This window comes from Rhinolophus sinicus, chromosome 8 (assembly GCF_057876585.1).
Source record: "Rhinolophus sinicus isolate RSI-liver-muscle chromosome 8, RSI-T2T, whole genome shotgun sequence".
In the NCBI taxonomy this organism is placed as follows: Eukaryota; Metazoa; Chordata; class Mammalia; order Chiroptera; family Rhinolophidae; genus Rhinolophus; species Rhinolophus sinicus.
The window spans coordinates 10289506-10310582 of record NC_142508.1 but is presented as its reverse complement, the minus strand read 5'-3'; the positions used below and the strand labels follow the sequence as shown (position 1 = coordinate 10310582).

The 21077-nt window shown below is 46.1% G+C and overlaps 1 protein-coding gene across 1 annotated transcript in view; it reads right to left on the bottom strand.

The window, feature by feature from the left end:
- The window catches only part of KIAA1549 (KIAA1549 ortholog), a 105002-nt gene that overhangs the window by 19399 nt on the left and 64526 nt on the right, over positions 1–21077 (bottom strand). Inside the window, exons 11-16 of the mRNA XM_019749890.3 lie at positions 16518–16714; positions 14703–14791; positions 9851–10056; positions 7033–7256; positions 5844–5997; positions 799–1110 (exon numbers count right to left, since the gene is read on the bottom strand). Coding sequence (XP_019605449.3) covers positions 799–1110; positions 5844–5997; positions 7033–7256; positions 9851–10056; positions 14703–14791; positions 16518–16714 — 1182 coding nt within the window. The remainder of the gene's footprint in view (positions 1–798; positions 1111–5843; positions 5998–7032; positions 7257–9850; positions 10057–14702; positions 14792–16517; positions 16715–21077) is intronic.

Sequence of the window (21077 nt, the reverse complement as noted above, 5' to 3'; positions counted from 1 at the left end):
ACCAAAACTATGCCATTATGGCTCTAAGAAATCAACTAGCAAGAAAAAGAAAAAAAAAGATATCGCTTAATGTCAAATTAATGTCACAGAGAAAAGGCCCATAATAATCATAATGAAGGCAGAGAAAAAGGACAAAGAATCTAAAGTAATTAGAGATAAAGTGGTAGATACAGAAAACAAAGATGAGCCAATATAAAGATAATTGCTACCTCTTCCTCCAATAAATTGATAAGAGTAAGAAAATTATTTCAGAAATAAGGTTTCCCTGAAGTAAAGGAAAGAACTGAATCTGAAGATAAAATGAGCACTGGTTCTTCAGGGGGGAAAATGGAAACTTATTTTTCCAAGTGCGAAGGACTATTTAGGCTTCCTAGCAGGTCAGGCTCGTCCATCCCTTATAAAGAACAATTCAAGGAGCGCTGAAAGCAGGAGAGGTAAGTAACAGGTACAGGCCAGCAGGAAACAAGCTCAGGTCGGAAAGTGGGAACTCAAGGTTGAGTGAAGAAGCTCCTGGTATGTCTTCCTCTTCATACCCAGCCCTCCTGTCACCCATACGAATCATCTTGGGTAGGTCTCTCAGCTCTGCAGCCTCATCAACGCCAATGAACAGCATTTACTTGTCGGCCACAACCCTGACATCCTACCCCCAAGGCCAGAGGCAGGGGACAGTGAGGAAGTCCTTGCAGTAACCTTGGTGAGAGATGATGGTGGCTGCAGCTAGCATAACACGGTGGAAGGATTCGAGGGGAACAATCTACCAAGCTCCAGACTAGAGAATACTAGAAGGCCTGTACTTACGCTACATGGGTTGTTCGCTGCCGTCTGAGCTGGGCTGTAGAAGGACCCCCACTGGGTGGCTCGTCTCTCTTCTCGGGAAGGGGTGCTGTTCACGGGTAGGCCGGCTGGGACTCCGGGGGCTGCACTGACGGGCTGGCTGCTGGGAGCCACGAGGGCAAAAGCGTCGTCCAGGAGGGAGTGCATGGTCTGGCGTGCCTCCTCAATGGACGGCTGGGGCGGGACGTACTGTGGGGTGGGGAAGGGCAGGCCTGGGTACCTCCCCAGCTCTACAGAGGACGGCGTCTGCACATCTGCCGGGAGGTCGGGGTCAGACTACAAAGGGGAAAACAGCCAAGCAGAGAACAATCAGACAGACACCAGCATTGAAAGCAACCTGAAAACAAAACTCGATCTAGGGCCAAAATGGAATTTAACAATTTTCACTGATATTGAGGAAAAGGTTTACCATAAGAATTTTTTTTAAATGACAGCTGAGAAATGTGCGTTACCTCCCATGGTGGCAAAAATGTTTGAATCAGAAAAAAGTGAAAACATTCAACAATCCTTTGTCTGGCAAAACTCTATCAACTACCTGAAATGCATTTCAATACCTGGAAGTATACTTTTTTTTTTTTAATTGAAAGCCCCTATGCAACCAAAAATGATATCTCAGAGTCTATATACTAAAACAGCTGGTCAACTTTCCATAGATATTGAAAACAAAAACTAAAGCAGTCTGCCGACTATTAAGAAAGACTAGCCCTAGACAAACCCCAAAAGAGTTCAAAGTCACCACATTACAACTGTTATGTGTATAAATTTTAACATTTATCATGGCAACTGTTTACAGCAGTAAATATAATAGTAACAATTACTTATACAGAAGCTATCAAATGGCAGTATCTCTAGGTAACATGAGTCATCAAGAAAGGTTTAAATTGTATTCTATACCCAATGTCAAAGAGGCAGGGCTATAAGTAACAACTAAGATTTTTTTTGAAACCTTATTTCCTGATACTGCCTTCTGAGCAAACATTGCCATCATATATACACTAGGTAAGCTGTAAGGGACAAAGCAGGGAACCAATGGAAGAGGGCTTTCAGGTTTCATGGCTCCAGAAGCCCAAACATCACGTTCACGGCAGCTGACGCACGGAAGAGGTTCTGCACAGCGGACCAGTGACCCCATGCCCTCCGTGAAGAAGGGTGGACGCCTTTTATCTAGAATGCTTTGCTCGCTCTGCTGGTTGGACCGCCCTACTGAAGGGTTCAAGGAAGACATTCCCGTATCTGTCTGGATCAGTGAGTCTCTCACAAAGAAACAGTGTTCAGCAGACACATCCTTTCACTTAGCCAACTGTCTGGAAAATGCTTCCTAATGATTATGGTCTGTCCGACAGATGATCAGGTGTTAGTCACGCCAGCACCAAACACTGCAGGGTAGCAGCTGCTTAACACCCAGCAGAGAGAAAACCATTCTACAAGCTGGCAAACCCACAAACAGCGCACAGACCGTTTTGCTTGGCCTGCACAGTCTTTAAAAAAAAGTACTTAGCCACTATTTTAAAAATCTGAAAATTTCGTATTTAAACTCAGATCTGTGGATTCTCTTGGCAGATTCTGAGGCTCAGGCATTCCCGGGTCCTCACTGCCCCACAGAACAACTGCTATTGAGCAGCTGCCGCCCTCCTGAGATAGGGCAGGGGCTCTCTCTCCTTCCCCACAGTGAGTGGGTGGTTTCACTCCCATGTACATTACACCCTGGTCCTATAAATCTGTTTCTCCAGGACCGCAATATGCCAGTAAAGGTTCCAGGAAGTGACATCTGTCATCTAGGAATTCTAAGTAAGGCTTCTGGGCCCCAAAGGGGGTCTCTGGTTTATGACGTAGCATTGGAAAGACTCTGCGTCCCTTTCCTTATGGGGTAGATAAAAGGTCCAAACGCATGTCCTTCCCCCATTCTTGGTTCCCTTGAGGAGCAGACGGGGAAGCCTTCATGGACAGTAGTGTGTCACCAACCTAACAGTTCATGGTGGAGAAACGGAAAAGCATGTCTGGAAACACATCCTCCTGGTCAGATGTTCCTGGCGGTGGCTCCAGGAGCGGACCAGGTTATCTGTAGTACAAGAATGCGAATGGTGTGGCCACCTGCGAAGCCATAGCCCAAATGGAGATTCCACTGGGGTGACATCCTAGATACACTTAAGGAGCGTCCAGAGCAACAGTCACTGCCAATCTCACTCTTCGTGGTCATAAGTTGAGAGAAGCTTTAACTTTTACAGCAAGAGAGAGATGTTCTGAAGGTGGAAAGGAAGGTTCCCTTGGAATCCACTGGTCCCTTAAGTCCTGCCAAGAAGGCCAAAGCTACAGAGCCCTGATGTTAGAGCCTCTTGCTCTTTCTTGTTGCCTCATTTCAAGGCAGGCAGAACTCACAGGGCAAGAAGAGGTCGTCTTCATTTTTCTGTATCCCAACATCTAGCACAGTGTTTCACATATAGACGGTACTTAATAAAAAATGAAACGCTGTCATCTATAAAACTGCACATATACCCAGGAAGCCTGAGTTGGAATTTGAATTCCACTCTCCTGAATCACAGACTGATAATTCTGTGGTATTCAGTTTGTTTCCTTTGCACAACACATGCTCATCTGTCATTCTTCAAAAACACATAGGAACCTTTCCACCTTTAGTCATCAGAGATGGTGTATTCTGGTGCCTACTCTGCAATCCTTTGCAAGTCTAAGAGTGTTGTAAGAGCATGACCACACATCCTGGTTGGCCCAGGACAATCTCAGTTTATGGCTGTTGGCTCCAGTATAATAATTAACAGTTTCCTTTCACTCTCACTAGTGTCTGGTTTGGATGACAAATTGTATCGGGTTGACAAACATTTTCTGTAAAGGGTCAGACAGTAAATATTTTAGGCTTTGTGAGTCATGCAATCCCTGTTGCAACTACTCAACTCTGCCCATTGTAGCAAGAGCAGCCAGAGATAACATGCCAATGAATGGGCATGACTGGGATCCAACAAAACTTTATTTACAAAAACAGGCAGCTGGCTGGATCTGGCGTGAAGGCCATAGTTTGCGTAGGAAATAGTTTGCAAGGAATCCAGGCATATTTTTTTTCCCACTTTAGGAAAAAAGAGCTCTCAAGGAGACGGTATTTTGAGGGGAAAAGTGTAAAAATCAAGATAATTCAAAAACATGTTTGTCTGGTATAATCTGGAAGATGAAATACTACCCAAGAAAAAAGGTGAGTTCCAAGAAAGGCATTATCTTTGAAAGTATGCATTTCAGTATCTTTAGGGAAAGCAAGAAGTAAGTCTGTCTGAGGAAAAGTTTCATTTTAGAGACTCAGAAAAATAGAGCGATCGGAGGCAAAGCGGCTGACTGAGGTGGTGTGCTCAGGGGAAGGGTTTCTTTCCATCAGCTGAAGAGGAACCTCCGGGCTTTCTGCTAAGGGGAAAAAAAAAAAAGCAAGGAGAAAAAGGATGGTCCAGACCACCAGGAGAGGCCTGATTTAAGGTCATGAAGGCAAGATGGAGAGAGCCAAGACAGAATACAAGTTATTCCCTACAGAAAACTCAATGGCATTGGATGATGGAACTCATCCATCATCCAACGAAAAAGAAGGGACGAGGCCTGAAAAGCCTCCCCTTGCAGATTCCTTTGAGAGAATGAGCCTGGCTGGTTAAGAAAGTGAAGTCTAAGTATTTGTTAGTGTCACACGACAACGTCTGGAAGTCCCTGTGTGACTCTGCTGAGAAGCCAAGGGGACCGCCCTCCCCAAGGACAAACCAAACGCCACAGAGGCCGACAACCAACTGCCTGTCCAAAAACCTAGCAGCCCAAGAGCACCATCTGCTGTAAGAACAGCCAGCGATGCTTCCCCTATCTTTTATCACTGCCTTCAGAAACGACTGGATTAAACCTATCGAGGGGCAAAGCAATCTAATTTGTCGACCTGCCAACTCCCTGGAAACTCTCCAGTCCTCACGAGCAGGTATGAGGGGCACAAAAGACAGTCAATTCCCAAGGAAAAGCCTGGCTCTGTCACATAACCATGATTCAATATTTAGCCCCAATGTCAGCATGGTGTTTGGCACATTTGTATAATTATATTTGGCATCTATCGATGTTAGGAAAGAGTGTAATTTAGGAGACAAAATATAAAACTCAAATAAGAAGTGGCTGGCTCATCAGATCTATCTAAAGTGATCACGTACTTCACAAACCCCTTCTCCGAGGATGTGTTTTTTGCTAATGTCTCTCGAAACAAGGATGGCTGTGTACATTTGCTTCTAGGAGGAAGGGAGGGCTGCACTCTGACGCAAGGCTGTGGGCGCCCACGGCGTGTCCTGGGGCTGTGGAAGTTGGTGCAGCTGGCGCTCACTCTGTCTTGAGATGTCTTTGTATCTGTATTTTTCACTGCCCCTCGAGGATACTGGCCCTTTCTTCCCTACTCAATGGGGTGTGTGTGTGTGTGTGTGTGTGTGTGTGTGTCTTAATGCTATCGATGTCTGCCTTTTACACTTCAAACATCTCTGTCTGTGCCCTTTCTGGTGAAATAATTGTTTCATTCCATAATTCTTAACTTTGAGTAAGTGCATTCTCTCATTACAATAAAATGTATACATATTATTAGCAAATACAATACCTTTTAGTACTCCAAGAACCCAAGGGAGGGACAAAAGCCTCAATATCCTTCTTATCACCAAGAAACCCAAACAACTCTCTGACGGGGGGGGAACCTTCTGGATGTTTCTGTGTTGCAATTAACCTTATGAAGTGCTCTTCCAAGCCTGAGAGGAGAGGGCTTGCATATGGAAAGGGAAAACACCATGTTTCCAGAGGGCTCACCCAGCAGCCTCCTGGTTTACTTGACTTACATCTCCCTTCAAAGGCATGGCCCATCCCCTCCTCAACCACACACCTCACAAGCCAACTGGCCTTGGCGCACCAGCCACTGGCTTCACACACAGCAGCAGCCACCACTGCTTATTTTCCTCTCCCCAAGAGCCCCCCCAACACTGAGTCCAGAAGGAAGGATCAGCATTACGCACTGGGCATCCAATGTAGGCAGAGTTGTGGACACCGGGGGGCCTTTTGTAAGTGCCGTCACTGTCTGTGGTGATGAGCCTGTCCTTCTCAGCATCTCCGGGGCAGCCATTGACCTGGTGTTTCCGACGTGGCTTAGGAGAACGTTTTATCCGCGAGCTACGAGGAAAAAAGAGGTCATCTTCATAGGAAACAAGCCGTCCTGCCACTGGAATATCAGCTAAACACTAAGTACTTTCTGAGCACCTATGACATGCTGGCCACTGTAGGAAACACCCCACAGGATAAAAACAATGTGCAAGGCACAGTCTCTGCTCCAAGAAGCTCACTGTCTACCTGGGCAGACTACAGCAACACACACGGAACAACAGAGAACAATACAAGGCAATATATACTCATGACGTTATTTGGTTATACAGACATTCAGAAAAGGGCGAGATCAGTGTGAGCTACTGATTCACCACTGACTACACGGGACCTGAGCTGGGTCTTGAAGAGCAAGTAGCATCTGCAGACCAGGAGGGACGTGGGAAGGGGGTGTGAAGAGGGCCAGAAATGGAAATGCAGGTGAAGGTTCGGGGGCAGGGAGGCCACCAGCTAATGGAGTGGCAGGCCTACCTACGCTGCCGTGTGGTGGAGAGCAGCTGGAACCGAGAGGCAGGCCCCACCTGTTACAGGAGCACAGGCCCCACCTGGAACCATTACAGGTTTTGAGCAGAGAGAGACATCAATGACCGCAGTGTTTAAGACGATGCTTCTGCATTAGGGGGCAGGGGTCTGGGAGACCCGGAGACCAAGACTGAGTGTGGCTGGGGCACAAGACATGAGCAATCCACCTGGGTGACCAAGCATAGGAAGTGAAGATACTGGGGTAGAGCGGATGCGAAGAGACAGAGGGCCCAGGAAGCTAGGGAGAGGTTGGCCTGGGCAGGACAGGGTGACGACCGCTTCAGAATGCTGAGCTGGAAGAAACAGATTAAAATCCAGGGACATGGTCTGAGGCAACTGGAAGTACATGCAGAAGGAGAGCAGCCCATCCGCACACAGGTGGGTGCCTGAGGAGGATTAAAGCCCCCCCGAGTAGCCTACACAGCCTTTCTGTGCATAAACCTCTTTGACCCGTTTTCGGGGGCCAGGCCCTCCTCTCCCAGCCCAGACAGCAGAGGCCGCCTGGCTCTGCCCTGGGACCCCCACCTCTTCCGGGGCTCTATGAACACCGAGGGCACACTAGCCGTGGGGTCCAGGATCTTGTCAATCTGCATCTGTGCCCTGCGGTAGACCCGGTGTCGCTCCCGCGTGTCGCCCGACGACAAGTCGTCCACCACCGGGAACTCGTAGTGGCCGCGGCGCTTGGCGCGGAGCCGGATCTTGTTCCGATGGTGCTCGATCTCCGACTTGTGCCGCAGCGCCGTCTGAATCTGAGGGGGCGAGATGGGAGAAACCAGCATAAGGAAAGTGCTCGAAGGTTTCTAGGACCCAGGCTCATTTTGCATTTTGCAGAGGCCTTCCTGCCACGTTCCTTGTATCCTAGAAGGCTGTCCTAGGCTCCCACGAGGCCCCACAGGGTGTGACAAAGGCAGGTACACCCTCACGGGGCACAGAGGACCTGCCATCACCCATCGCCTGTGTGTGGGGGTGGGGGGTGGGGGGGAGAGTCGTGGCGTCGGCCCCTGGAGCCCAACAAAGATAACTCAAACCTGGGACAACGGTGACAACTTGGAAGATACTGAGGGACACTGACGACTAGACAGAATGTGACCTGAGAAAGAGTAAATGTTTTCTATAAACAATTACTACTTTAGAGACTTTAAAACCCAATAATGACTACTTTAGAGAATTTTAAATTAAGACAGATTCAAAGATGATATTTGCATTATACAACAGAATGGCCACTTACTGATAACTATCTAGTGTCATCAAGCCAAGGTCCCTGACACAAGACCCTCCCCCTTCCCAAGTTGGGGATCCACATGTACGGACACCTGTCATCACTGACTCTGTGGGGCCAGAGCTACATCTTGATGAGGGAGTAAGATCTGAAGAGAGGAACGGTGTGGGAAGAGGGTGTGAGGTGCAGGGCCAGGCAGAGGTGACGGGTGACAGAGGAGGGACAGTTCTGCTGTACTGTGGTGCAGTGCAGACTGAGAGGCATTGGCTTTCAGCAGGCGCGTCCCACTGTCCTATAAGCACTTAGCAAGATGGACACAGAGAGGAAGAAGGGAAACTGAGCTGGGAATCTGACTGGGAGGCAAGAGCAGGACCGTAGGCCAAGATAAGATAAACATCCCAGGCTCCGCCACAGGGAGCCCAAAGCTACGTCCTCTTTGAGACTGTTTGAGAAGGACAGTCAGCTGCATGAGGTTCTCAGCAACTGACCAGCAGGAGAATTAAGAAAGCCCCCCTTACTCTATCAGGACCTCATTATTCATTAAAATCTGAGGTCCTCCCACGAAGACCAAGATAGGCTCGGAAGGTGGACCAGAACCTCCAACTAAGAAAACATTTCAGTTGAGCTGTATGAAGCCTACACTGATGATGCTCTAGCTCTTAAGTTGGGTTTTCACTTTACTATTATGCTCTATGATCAATACATATGTTACCTAGTCCTATGTATGCACCCACTACTGCATTTAAAATAGAAGAAAAAAACGGAGATGCAGGTTATTGGGTGGTGAGGCCGCGAGCCTGGAAAGCGCCTTCTCCTCTTTCTGTCTCCAGACGGAAAGCCCACTGCAGGGCGTTTACACGTGGCAATTGCAGAGGCACACAGGACCAGGCTAGGACTGGGCCATGCAGGGCTCGGGATCCTGTGTATTGGTGAGAAGGAGCAGCTCTCACCACCCTGAACCAGTGGTACACATTCCCATGGTCACCTGCATGGCAAGGAACCAATGAGGTGTGGACAGGGGAAACTCTTAAGAACTCTTGACAAGACGTCTATAAGATGGTCCACTTTAAGGATCCCCCTTAAAGTGGGGATGGGGGCTCAAGTCTACCAATAACTTATTACTTCAACCTGGCAGAACTCAAAACAGCAGGTGTTTCCTGGAGGTGGGAAACAGACAGGCATGAAGCTGCCTTACGTGCAGTCCGAAACAGCATTCATTCCACTCATCGTCCACCCAGGTCAAATCTCCCAAGTTCAAGTCAACAGTGACCTGGCTGGTCTTCTGGTTCCCAACAGCTCAGGAGGGAAGCAGAGCTAACTCACTCTCCCAGGACTCACTGGAATAGAGCTTTAGTGAGAATCATCTAGATCCTTGGAGCTAGAGCAGATCTTTCAGGGGTCACCAAGTCTACTACAGACCCAAGACCACCCCAGGTTCAATGATTCACTAGGAGAACTCACAGGAGTCAGCCTTTTGTCCCAGTTATTACTGCAAAGGGATACAAAGCAAAATCTGCAAAGGGAAATGAAACATGGGAAGAAGTCTAGAGGAAACCAGGCACAAGCTTTCCAAGTCCTCTCCTAGTGGGGTCACATACGCTGTGCTTAATTCATCCAGCAATGAGTTGTGACAACATCTGTGAAATGCTGTCTACCGGGAAGCTCATCAGAGACTAAACATCCCGGATTTTTATTGGGGGCTGGTTATTTAGGCAACCTCTACCGGGCATGTGCCAAAATTCCAGACTCCGAGATGGAAAGCAGATATTCAGGATAAATCATATTGTTTGTACAGTTAAGGCACGATGCGCCCCTCTGTTATGAAAATGGTGGGAATTTTTCTGAAATTCAACTTCCTAAACAGCAGCCACAGGCCAGAACAAGACTTTCTAAGGACTGCAGTCTCAGGTCTCTCTTTACATCTGGCAACGCACCTCTGAACAATATCTGATCTAAAAATTAAAAAAAAAAAAGAGTATATATTTAAAATGAAAAATACGTGTCAGCAGCTCACACCATTACGTGGCCACCTTTTGACACTAACTTTCATTTTTAAGCACTGATCAAATTGGCAGGTGAGGTTTCGTTCTTATTATTAATGTACTTTTGAATAAAAACCAGTACCTCTTTGTTAATTTTGTTGGTTTCTGCCACTCGGTCGGCCAGCACGGGGTGGTGAGCCGGAGGTGCTGGGATGGGCTGCATGGCAATCAGCTGGATCTTACTGGGGACCCGCCGACTGGCCTCCGAGGAGCGGGACACCCTGTCCACGTGCTCAAAGATGGAGGCCGACGAGTGCTGCTCGTTCCCTGAACTGGGTGGTGGGGGCCCTGGAACAGAGGGAAAAGTCAAATGAATAAACAAAGAAACACACATACGTACACAGACATGCACACAGTATACACACACGGCATACACACACACACACTTCCTAAAGAAACAGCAAATAATCCAAATTAAGGATTAATCCTTAAAGAATCCTCAGATGGGCGCCTAACCAAAAACACACATCCCCTCTCTGTGGCAGAGGCCTTGACATGTCACTATCTGAGCTTCAATTGCCTGGGTTCAATATTGCCTCCCTCACCTTTATTCCAGATTACAAATGCTGTTAGACAAGATATGAAAATCATTACGACCCTGTGTGCCCAAATTTGCCATTTTGTCTACAGGGGTTTCAAAGTCTTCGCTAAGAAAGGGTAAAGGAAAGGAGGAATGTGGAATTGCTCAGTCAACAGCAATTTACAGAACTTTTAAGAGAAACGATTATAGCAGCTCTGAACTTCCACTCTCGTTTGGAGAGCGAGAAATTCCGTTACCGGCAGTACAGACGTGTGTTGATTAACCATGAGCACGTCTGGCTTTTCAGTTCTGATGCAGGAAGAAAATTAAGTTGAAGAGGCATAAGGAAAAAAGGCTGCTGCCTAGAGGAGATTCGTTTCCACTTTAAAAAGAGATGAAGAGTACACTTAAAAATGATTAAAAGGGTACATTGGTGGCACGCATGTTACCACAATGAATCTTTTAAAGTAATCAGAACTTCAGGAAAGAAAAAACAAATTTTTAATGCGTAGGAAAAAAAAGAAGAGAAACTTTAAAATGATAACAGAGACAAAATCTTGGTGTAAAGGGTGGTTTTCCTCCAATTTCTTCTATTATCTGTAATGAGGATTTTCTCTAATGAGTAATGTTTTCACAGTAGAAATAATCCTAATGAACTTTAATTTTAAAAATGCAAAAAGAGACACAGAGCGATGAAGAGGGGCTGACTAGAGGAAACAGCTCACAGCTCACACCTTCGGATAAGCCACACACTGGACGCTGCTTTAAACTAAATGCTCTATTGGCCAAGAGAAGGACTGAGCGCCTGCAGAAACTGTTTTCATACAAAAGCCTGAGGTTTGAAACCTCAATCCAAGTGAAAAATACAGAGCTTTCTCCCGTGCAAAAAACGGTAGACTAGCTGAGCAAAGCGGTAAGAAACAGTACTGATATTTGATACAAGGAACACACATGGGTGCCATGTAAGTATCTCCTCTCCATTTGAATTATAATTGTTTGTGGTCCCCAGTGATAGAGATGATATATATAACTCCGTGAATGAACATCATCTCTCTCAGCAAGGAGGCACAGTCCTATGGATTACAGCTCTTCTCAGGCTTTCTTCCCCTGCCCTGGGTCTGGAGGGAGCTCGACTGTGCAATGCGAGCACAGCCAAGCACCACCATTCATCCAGTGGCAGCTCCTCAAGTTGCAGGCACACGGCCTAAAGGAGATCATTAGCTTCACCAGATAGACTGGCCGATAGGCTGGCCTTGCTAACTCAAACTTACAAAGTGACAGCAAATGTCACAAAGAATAGCACTTCAACTACTGATACCGAAAGGTGAGATCACCTTCCTCCACGATGGTAAAAAGACCAGAGTGGCAGGGAGCTCCAAGCGGCTGGAATACAAACGGGGCAAAGGAAGAAAGCCCCCCCCCCTCCCCTGCCCCGTGCTGTCTGCCTGCCTGGGTACCGTGGAACGACAGGCCTGTGATTGGCTCCTGTCCACTCCCCACCCCACCCCCCAGGTGTGGTCATGGATCCTTGCTCTATAATTCACCAACTGCAACCGGAGAAGGAGGGGATGCACAGAAAACCCTCAAGCTTACACACTGCCCAGAACCCAGCCTTTCTAAACGAATGAAAACAGAGGTTATTTGTCATATATCCCGGGCGTGCCAAAAAACTGTATACAAGTGGACACTTTGGTCAACGCTGCTCAAGCAGTAGTTCGCTGTAATCAGAAGTGTCTGGATACTGATGGTAACCACTTTGAGCACCTCTTGCAATTGCAGAAGTCACACGTGACTTGTATTCATCTTTTGTTATCAGTATATATTATTAGAATTTTAATAGTGTTCCTTTCTTAAAATGTGTATCTGTATACACAAGTTTATATATAACACATATTTATGAATTTTTTGTTTGTTTTTAAAAAACTACCTGTATAATAATGGCCAATGGAAAGTACAATGGATACACAGAGATTAATGCCGTGAATCCTGCCTTAAGGCCAGCAGGGACTTTAGATTAAAACACCTTTCTCTACAAATATAATAAAAACAAAAAAAAGGATAGAAATTACATACAGGATAATGTAACAATGGAGAATGGCAGAGGAGAGGGCAATCTGAATTACTAAAATGACCAAGCAATAGAACATTTTTAAAGAAACATTATATCATCATCTCTAGGTAAATAAAGTCAAACTGCATTATTATTAATGCCTGTGACCCAGGTTAATATCCTGTGGGGCAAGCGTCACGTGTATTTCTTCCTCACCCTATCCCTACACCTAATCCGTCGCAGGCATTTAGTAAGCACGTGATGAACGCATGACTAAACGACTAGTCACTTCAACTACGTTTACAAAATTTTACCTCAAAGAGGCCTCTGGGCATCTGCCTTAATGAAGAGATAAGATTTATCATTTATGATCTCAGTTATTTTATAAACGGATGCTCGGCAATTACTTGAAACACTGGGATATTGTATGTAGTCAAAATAGCAGGGAGGAAACACTGGTCCCAGGACAACCTGGCAAAGGGTCCCAGAATGGTTCTCAAGCAGCTCCTGCCTCCATTAATTTGTATTTCACCACGATTGGCAACAAAAGGAGGATTTTTATGTGAATTACAAAATAATTCAAAAACGATGTTTATGAACTCAGAATCTTTTTTTATAGGGTTCTTAACTGAGTTCTATGCAAGCAACAAAATGCCTATGTGGCAGCATTGCAGCTTTAAAGAAGTAAACAAAGTTTTAAAAGTGAATTGATATTTGTAGTGAGAAACCCATCATTCTAAAGCATGAAAATAATGTACCGAGTCTAGTGTCTCTTCATAACAGCGACATCTTAGCTTCTAAAACTCACAACAATATCTAGTACACTGGTCTCTTTCCACCGTCACCTCTCAGTCCCAAAACTGACGTGCTTTACTACTGGGATTCTGAATTTATGTTGAGAGTTATACTTGATTTTTGTTAGCCATGTAGACTATACTGGTTATCATTCTTTCAGTAAGGAGTTAAATACAGGAACTAAACGCAAGATTTTCTCAGATAAGTAACAGAAGTTGAGAAACTCCAGAGCTGATTCTTTTTTTTTTTCCAAATATTTCTTTCCCAGAATCAAAATTAGATTTCAGTCCTATGTGAAACAGTGTACCTGTTACCATGGTGCTAAGTAATTTGTAAGATTCTGTGAAATTGGATCCGAAGAAAAAAACTCTTCCCTTATTCTAAGGGGGTATTTCTTTAACATCAAAAACAAAACAACTAGAAGGAGTTGGAAGGAATCTCAGGAACCAGCTAGCTGAGTCCCACAGGAGCCCCAAAGGGCCAATGGAATTACTTGCAAGGTCACAAGCATGACAGTAATGGAACAGGCCCTCTTGCTTCTGTCCAGAATCTGTTCATTTATATTACACGGTTCACTCTGTACTGCATTTTCATACAGAGAAACTTGTGATGAAAAATTTCAGTATAAACATGACTATTAAAAATAATATCCTCAGGCATCCCAATTTTCTTTGCATTACTGAAACACAATCGTGAAATATAAATAAAGCTCCAGCAAATACAACAGCTGCACTAGCGCATTTACTCAACAAAAACCAAGCTACTTTGTCATCATGCCAAAAAAAAAAAAAAAAAGCGGCTAAGTCTAGTAAGACCTGTGGGCCTCATTTTCTTACAAGGCATGAGTTTCACGCTCATACTTTATCGAATGGGAGTCAAGTTCATGTTGGACCTGGTCTAAGAACCTAGAGCATCTGACTACAAACACAAATATGCGAAACCATCTGATCACACTGAACTATCTGCTGAAAGAAAGGTCTGGGACCAAATAGAATGCCCTTGGATCTCTGATAAATACACAACTTTCTGACAGTGACAACTGTGAAATAACTGAATGCTGAGGTCACTGATTCCTGGAGGCAGGTGTTTTTTTTTGTGTTCGTTTTGTTTTTTTGTTTTTTTGATCGCTAGTTTAGTACTTTATTGATGATATTGTGGAAGAATAATTATTTGCTATTGGAGGCAGTTTTAAGACTCGGGTTTTAGTTCGATTCCTCCTCACCCTTTGAGGAGGGAAACCATTAGGATTCTATCAACTAGAATGGAACGTGGCTATTAACCTCAAAACATACCTCCAGGAATCTCTAACCACGAGCCCAGTCCCCCGCCTCCAGGCAGACACCAGTACAATGTTAGATGGTAGCAGTCAAATCGGAGACACTCAGCATAAGAGAGATGAATATTCCACTGCGCAGGCTTTTTTTTTTTTTTTTTTTTTTTTTTTTTTTTTTTAAAGTTCAGCATTTGAAGAATGTAAAACCCTAGTCTATGGGAACCTCATAATTCCTACTTCTAACGTGGAGAGCAAGAAGAGTCACAGACCGCTCTGGGCGGCTCTGTGGGACTTGCCATCATTCACTGCTCCTGGCGGCTTGTCTCCTGTCTCCCTCTCACTGGATTCCTCACTGACTGTCGAGTCAGCATCTGACGGGGAAACTCTGCAGACATAAAACAAATGTACACATTAGGAAAACGAAAGAAAAGGGGCGGGGGACAAGGTCACATTCATTTGGGAGTGGACATCAGGCTTCCAGGCAAAACCGGTGGAAATGACCCAGAACGCTCTTTCGTGGCACAGTATCAACGGCCCCAGTGACAGCGTACAGTTATTCCCTGAAGACAGCAAAACACAGCGTGTGAAACGGCTCTGCCATTTCAACAAATGCTAGGAAACTAGGTGCCAGATTGGAGGACAGTCCCTCAGGGCCCGGGACGGACATTCCGAGTCAGGCATGGGTTAGGTCACAGGATTTGGAGTTCAGGCCTGGTTCTGGGTGAACTGGGTCTGCAGGATCCCTAGGAAGCCAGGGGCGTCCTACAGTCACCCCAAAGAACTCCAGGTCTTTGGAATAAGCTTATACTTACCACACAAAGGCAGTGATCACCATTGAGATACACATAAAAAGCAAGGGTATCATGGAAGCCAGGTGGCACCAGCCTAGTAAAAACCCTTAACCAGTTAGCACCCCTTCTCTTTCCACTCCCTGGCAATGTGGGATGCTAACACGTTCTGGTGCCCGTGAGGGATGCGAAAATATTATATTAACCACGCAGACTGTTGAGATGTTGTGACTAAATGTTTAGATGAGACTACAAAGGGAGGAAAAAAAAGATTCTGCACCATTGTACTGACATTAAATAATCTTTAAGGATTTGATTTATTCTTAGCCTGCATGCTAATTCAACAAATCACACCTCTCTACATAATTCAATTTCTTTTGTAAAGATCACGATCTAACATCCATTCAATTCTTAAAACTAGGCCAGAACCCCTACAGGGTAGGTTTTTCTGAGAAGTCCGAAATTATAACACCGTCTCACATGTGGGTATGATCACACTCTTTGTCTCTCGTAGCAGAAAATGAGCATTGGGAGTTTTCAGAGCTCTAAGGCAGGTTGATAATTTAAGGCTTCCATCCCCAAAGCCTGTCTGTGCTCTGATCAAAAGTCAACTTAATAAACCTGATTCTGAACTTGTGTCTTCTTTCACAGAGCTGTAGCCCTTCGCCCAGGATCCGAGGGTGATGGGGGACTTCCAGGGAGCGTGTTAACAAGCAGATCTCCCCATGCTTCACTTTGAAAGGAGGGATGGAAATAAAATTGGGGAGCTGGGCAGGGAGGAGGCAGTGAAGAGTCCATGCAAACACGCTAACAAGGGTGACAATACAGGCAGCCAGAGAAAAATAAAGCCAAGACAGAAGGACGGGATGAGGGTCACGTGCAGGGACAGTGATGAAGTCACACTAGCCACTGGGCTCATGGGCTGGGACAAAGCCAATCCCGGTGTGTATCCTGTGCCGTGCACTCTGCAGACATTATTTCTGATAACATCTCCAGAGGGATGAGCACACTCACCCCGGAAAATATATACTCGAGCTGGTCAATCCCTGATCAGGTCCCAGGGGTCCACCAAACCATGGCAGACAGTGATTCATAATCTTAAACACTTCTGGGAAAGAAAGCAGACGGCCTCCTCTGGGAGTCCATTAGACTGGATCAAGAGCCCTCAGGTTTGCTGACTTGGGGCAAGCTGCGGTCAGCCTCCTAGGCTGCAGACACGGGCAGTACTCACCGTCAGTGAGCCCCTCTGATACAGGCAACTGACACACTGAAAACGGAAACACGCTCTGGGACACAGTGCAATCCAGGAAGCCCAACACGAACCTTCCTCGGTGACGGATGTTCTTGGCGGGGACCTTGGCCTTGGGGCTGGGCACATCTCCATTCTCAGAGGGCGTGGTGTGGTCCTTCACAGGCCCCGGCAGCGGTGCTGGCTCATGAATAATCAGTATGTCGTCTTTATTGTGCTGACCCAGATGCTGCTTGGCAAAATCGAAGCCCTTCACGCTGGGAATCTGCAACTAAAACACACGCGCGCGCCACACACACGTGAGGCGATCTGAAATCCGAGGACTGTCAAAGAGATGGGGAGGGTTGGCAAGACTGTGAATGCCAACGTCTGACTTCAAGACTGTGCCCGCAATGCCTCCCATCTCATTCAACAAGCGTCTCTCAAATGTCAACTGTGTGCAAGGTGCCATTTCTACCTTGAGTTTGCAGAAAAAAGCAGACGCTTGGGAAAGATTCAAGAGGAATACAAGGATGACACATAATACAAAAGACATCACGAGACAATACCTGACCCACGGTCATACTAGCATAACCACGTGTGTGCTGTGCAATTCTAGAGAGAGTGGCCCGGGCGCAATACTCTTGATAGAGAAATGGGGACTTGTGCCAGGACTCGGAGGACAGGCAGAACTCGGAGATAAAAAGAGGCAGCTACACGGAGTGTGTTCTAGCTCATGCCAGGGACAGAGAACAAGTGAGGTCTGGGAAGAGATTCCACCAGCTTCACTAGAAGGGTCAGCATGGAGGGGAGTGGGACAAGGCCAGCCTGTATGTCCTCAACTCCAAATGCCTGCTTCTAGAGCAGGAAACCACTAAATATTTCCAAAGAGGCAGATTTCTAAAATCCAAGCAGACAGGACACAAAGACACCAGTAAGATGGCCCAATACTACCACATACATGAAATGACAAAGGCCTGAGCCCCAAATCTTAGCGATGGAAATAGGAAAGAACGAACAGCTCTCCAGAAACTAGGCAGGAGGGCCCGGAAGCCAAACAGACGAGAGAGGCAAAGGAGAGAAAGAAGCCAGCAGTGACTGGCCATTGCACTGGAAGTCACATTAAGAGGTGAGTCGTGAAGGAATAATGCCTTGAGGAGATAAAAAGACAGCTTTCGCTTTAAACATGCTTAGTTTGAGATGACAAAAAAAGCTCCAAAGGAAAGCATCTCCACGTAGCTCGAGTCGAGGATAAGAGCTCGGGGGAACTTTCAGGCTGGAGATGTGACTTTGAGAGCCTCTGTGCAGAAGGCGACACGGTGGGGGGCCGAGACTTTTAAAGATGAAAACAGCCTGCAAATAAGAACGTTGGAGAACATCGAATCGTTTGGGGCTCAGAGGACAAAAAAGAAGCCAGGAAAAAATAGAAGGTGACTTCAAAAAAGAGTGGGGAAACTTCAGTGTCATAGAAGCCAAGGGAATAAAGATTTCTAGAAAGGAGTGGCCAACAGAAGTAACGGGGACACAAAGATGGAGCAGAGAGGGGTCTTCAAAAAAGTCCACCTCTCACACTGGCAGATGCAGGAGCTTTCTGTGGGGGCACAAGGTGCCAACACACACCCACAGCCAAGACCTGGTGAGCCTGCAACCACCGAGTCCAGGCCTCAGCGTCTGGGTCTGTGCGAAGCCAGGAAAGGTGCTCGAAGCATACGGAAACGTGGACAGTAAAGGTGGGACACCACTTTTGATGACACTAAAAGTGCCAGGGGTGGGTATTAACAGTTTCCTTAATTCGAGCGTACAGAGTATAGGAAAATAAACTGCACGTACATAGTTGTTTCCAGGGTCTCCCCAGCAGGGAGGTCACATGCAAACCCAAGCCCTCCTTGTCAGGCTGTGCTCAAAAGACACAAAGCAAACCCATCTAAGGAGTTATTTTAACAGGAAACTATGGAGAAGCAAAAGGTTTTGGCGTATTTGTGCTAACTTTATGCATAGATGAGTGGAAATGCCAATGGCTTACTTTGCGATCTCTCACGTCTTTCTAGCATTAGAAATCTAGCATCAATGGGCAGGAAAGTAGTCTGCAATAATGACTCATGCCAGCAGAGGGAGACAAAACTTACAGTAAATATAGTTTACAAAGCTGTTGCTTGGAAACAAAAGGCAAAGAGTGGAGAGCCTGTAGTTTCTAAATTGACGATGTCTTGTTACAAGAGCCGGCTACTCCACCAACCAGGCAGTTTGTGACTGGCACACACCCTCGGATCAGGAATGTGGTTTCGGAAAACCTGCCACTCCATGGCTCCTTCCATCTCCCACAGCCACCCAGGATATCTCTTCACCCATGAGACTGGATTAGCATAGTGACCTTCAACTGGGTTCCCCAAATCCCTGGGGATACACACCTTCCTAGGGGCACGCAGTCCTTTCAAGGGAATCACATTCCAGATAGAGAACCTCTGCATGTGCTCTCTCCTAATACAGGATTTTCCTGAGACTGTACCTGTGATCTAGCATCATGCTGGGTCCCCTGCACCTCTCCTTTCATAAGGGTTCTTCTCCTACTTTATAGAAGAGAGGCTGTACCTCTCACACATGTGGCGGCACCGCATTTTAGCTCCATAAACAAGGTGCCTCTAAATGAAAGAGTCACAGATACCAAATTATTTAATCATCACCATCAGCATCATCTTATCGATCCTCGTACAATCCTTTTGGGTATTATCTCCCAGTAAGATAGTAAAATGCTACTAGTGAGGAGGAAGCAATCTCTTCTGCAAGGTAGATGGTTTGCTCTATCAAAATTGAAGGAGGAGCCACAGATGGGAGACCTCTAAATAAGGAAAAAATATAAACCGCAGTGCCTCCGTGGTACAGGCTGTGTACCCCAAGTCTAGGAAGTAAATGCCTTCCCTGACACACTCTCAGGACTCACGTAAGAAACAAGCATATGTGTATGTCGCAAAGTTTCACAAATGCCAAGGTACCATACAACTGAGACCGACAGTATTATTATTGCTTGTGGTTGATAAACATCAAGCAGGTAACAGAAAGAGTCAGCTAAGAGTCCTCAGGCATCAGGTAAAGCTATAGACATAAATTCAGCAACAGGATGTGACAGATACATGGCAGACCCTCAAAAAACATTTGATGATGGAATGAATTTCAAAAAGGTCACCTGAAGTACCAAATGTACTAGATTTGGAGCGGGGAGGGGAACCAAGAAAGGATGTATGTCATAAATGAAATGGAATCCATCATAACCTTGAAGTTCAATATTGGCTTGTTGTTGATTCTGACTAACGTCTTTAATATACCCGTTAGATCCTTGCGCTTCTCACAGGCTGGGTGAGTCACTGTCTTCTACAACAATAGAAATTTGGCAATGCGTCTGTGCTTACGCACAAAACAGAAGCCATCTACACAAAGAAGGAAAAACCCAGAGGAAACACTTGCCCCCCTCACTTACAGAATTAGCTCCTTTTGTTTCATCCCTACTTTCTGGTACACTTTTTCTAGTTTTTCCATTAAAAAAAAAAAATCTAGGGTTACGTATGGCTGTATTGTCTCAAGCTTCCGCATGCAAATACTCAATAGTTTTTAAAAGAAGAGGAACGATTAATTAGTGCCTTCAGTATTCCCATTAGGACCCAGTTATTTCTGAGGAAGGACAGCCCTTTTGTTCCTTCTTTCTTTACTATATCACAGAGGGGACAGGCTCCAGCATCTGTGCTCTACCAGAATATGTCACGGACAAGTCAGGGAGGCTCAGGGAGCAGGTCAGCCAAGGAACGGAAGAGACGCCTGATGAATTGTAAAACACACGAGCTGTAAATATAATACAACCCAGATGGAACAAGACAGAATGAAGCCCCCACGATTCAGTTAGCCTGAATCCATGGGAAAGCACACGAAGATGACAACAGAAACCACACAGCAAACGCCAAAAGTTTCTGAATGAAAATTTGCAATCTCGAAGAAAGCGCCATTGTTCAAACATGTCCTAGTTGATGGATGTGATGTGGGAAAACTCACCCCAACCACCATGGTGTTTCCATTTAGAAGGTGAAGACAAGGCAAAGTTATTGCCATCGATGTGTCTCTGCCACGGCCCAGCATGGGGACTCTGCCACCATGTGGTCCTGGGTTTGGGAGAGCAGTCCTTCAAGATTCTCCCACGCTAGGCCACAGCAAGTCACGGTCAGCTGACTGTGGATGAACCAGAACCACCTACACAGGAGGCCTTACGGGGATCCTTGCCGAGAATCAAAGAGCAACTGCAGGGGACGAGCTAACCTTGGCTGTGATGGAGGAAACACTCATGGAGCTTCCTTTAATCCACTGTCCACACTGCCAGCCAAGTGACCATTGCAAACATATCTATGTTGCAGCTGCATTCCTGCTGAGAACCCGCCAGGTGTTCCCCGCCACCTACAGCTTCACTTCCAAGTCCGTACATGTCCTATAAACCCCTCTGAGACTGGCTCTTGCCCACCTCTGTCGCCTTGGCTTTGGCAGTGCCCTTCCACATACAACCTTTGCTCCATCCTTCCTGAGTTACATGCCGTTCCCTCTGCCTGGCCCCACTTCATCTAGCTGCGTCTCCTCAACCTCTGAGCTTCAGCCTCCACATTACCTCTTCTGGGAAGGCA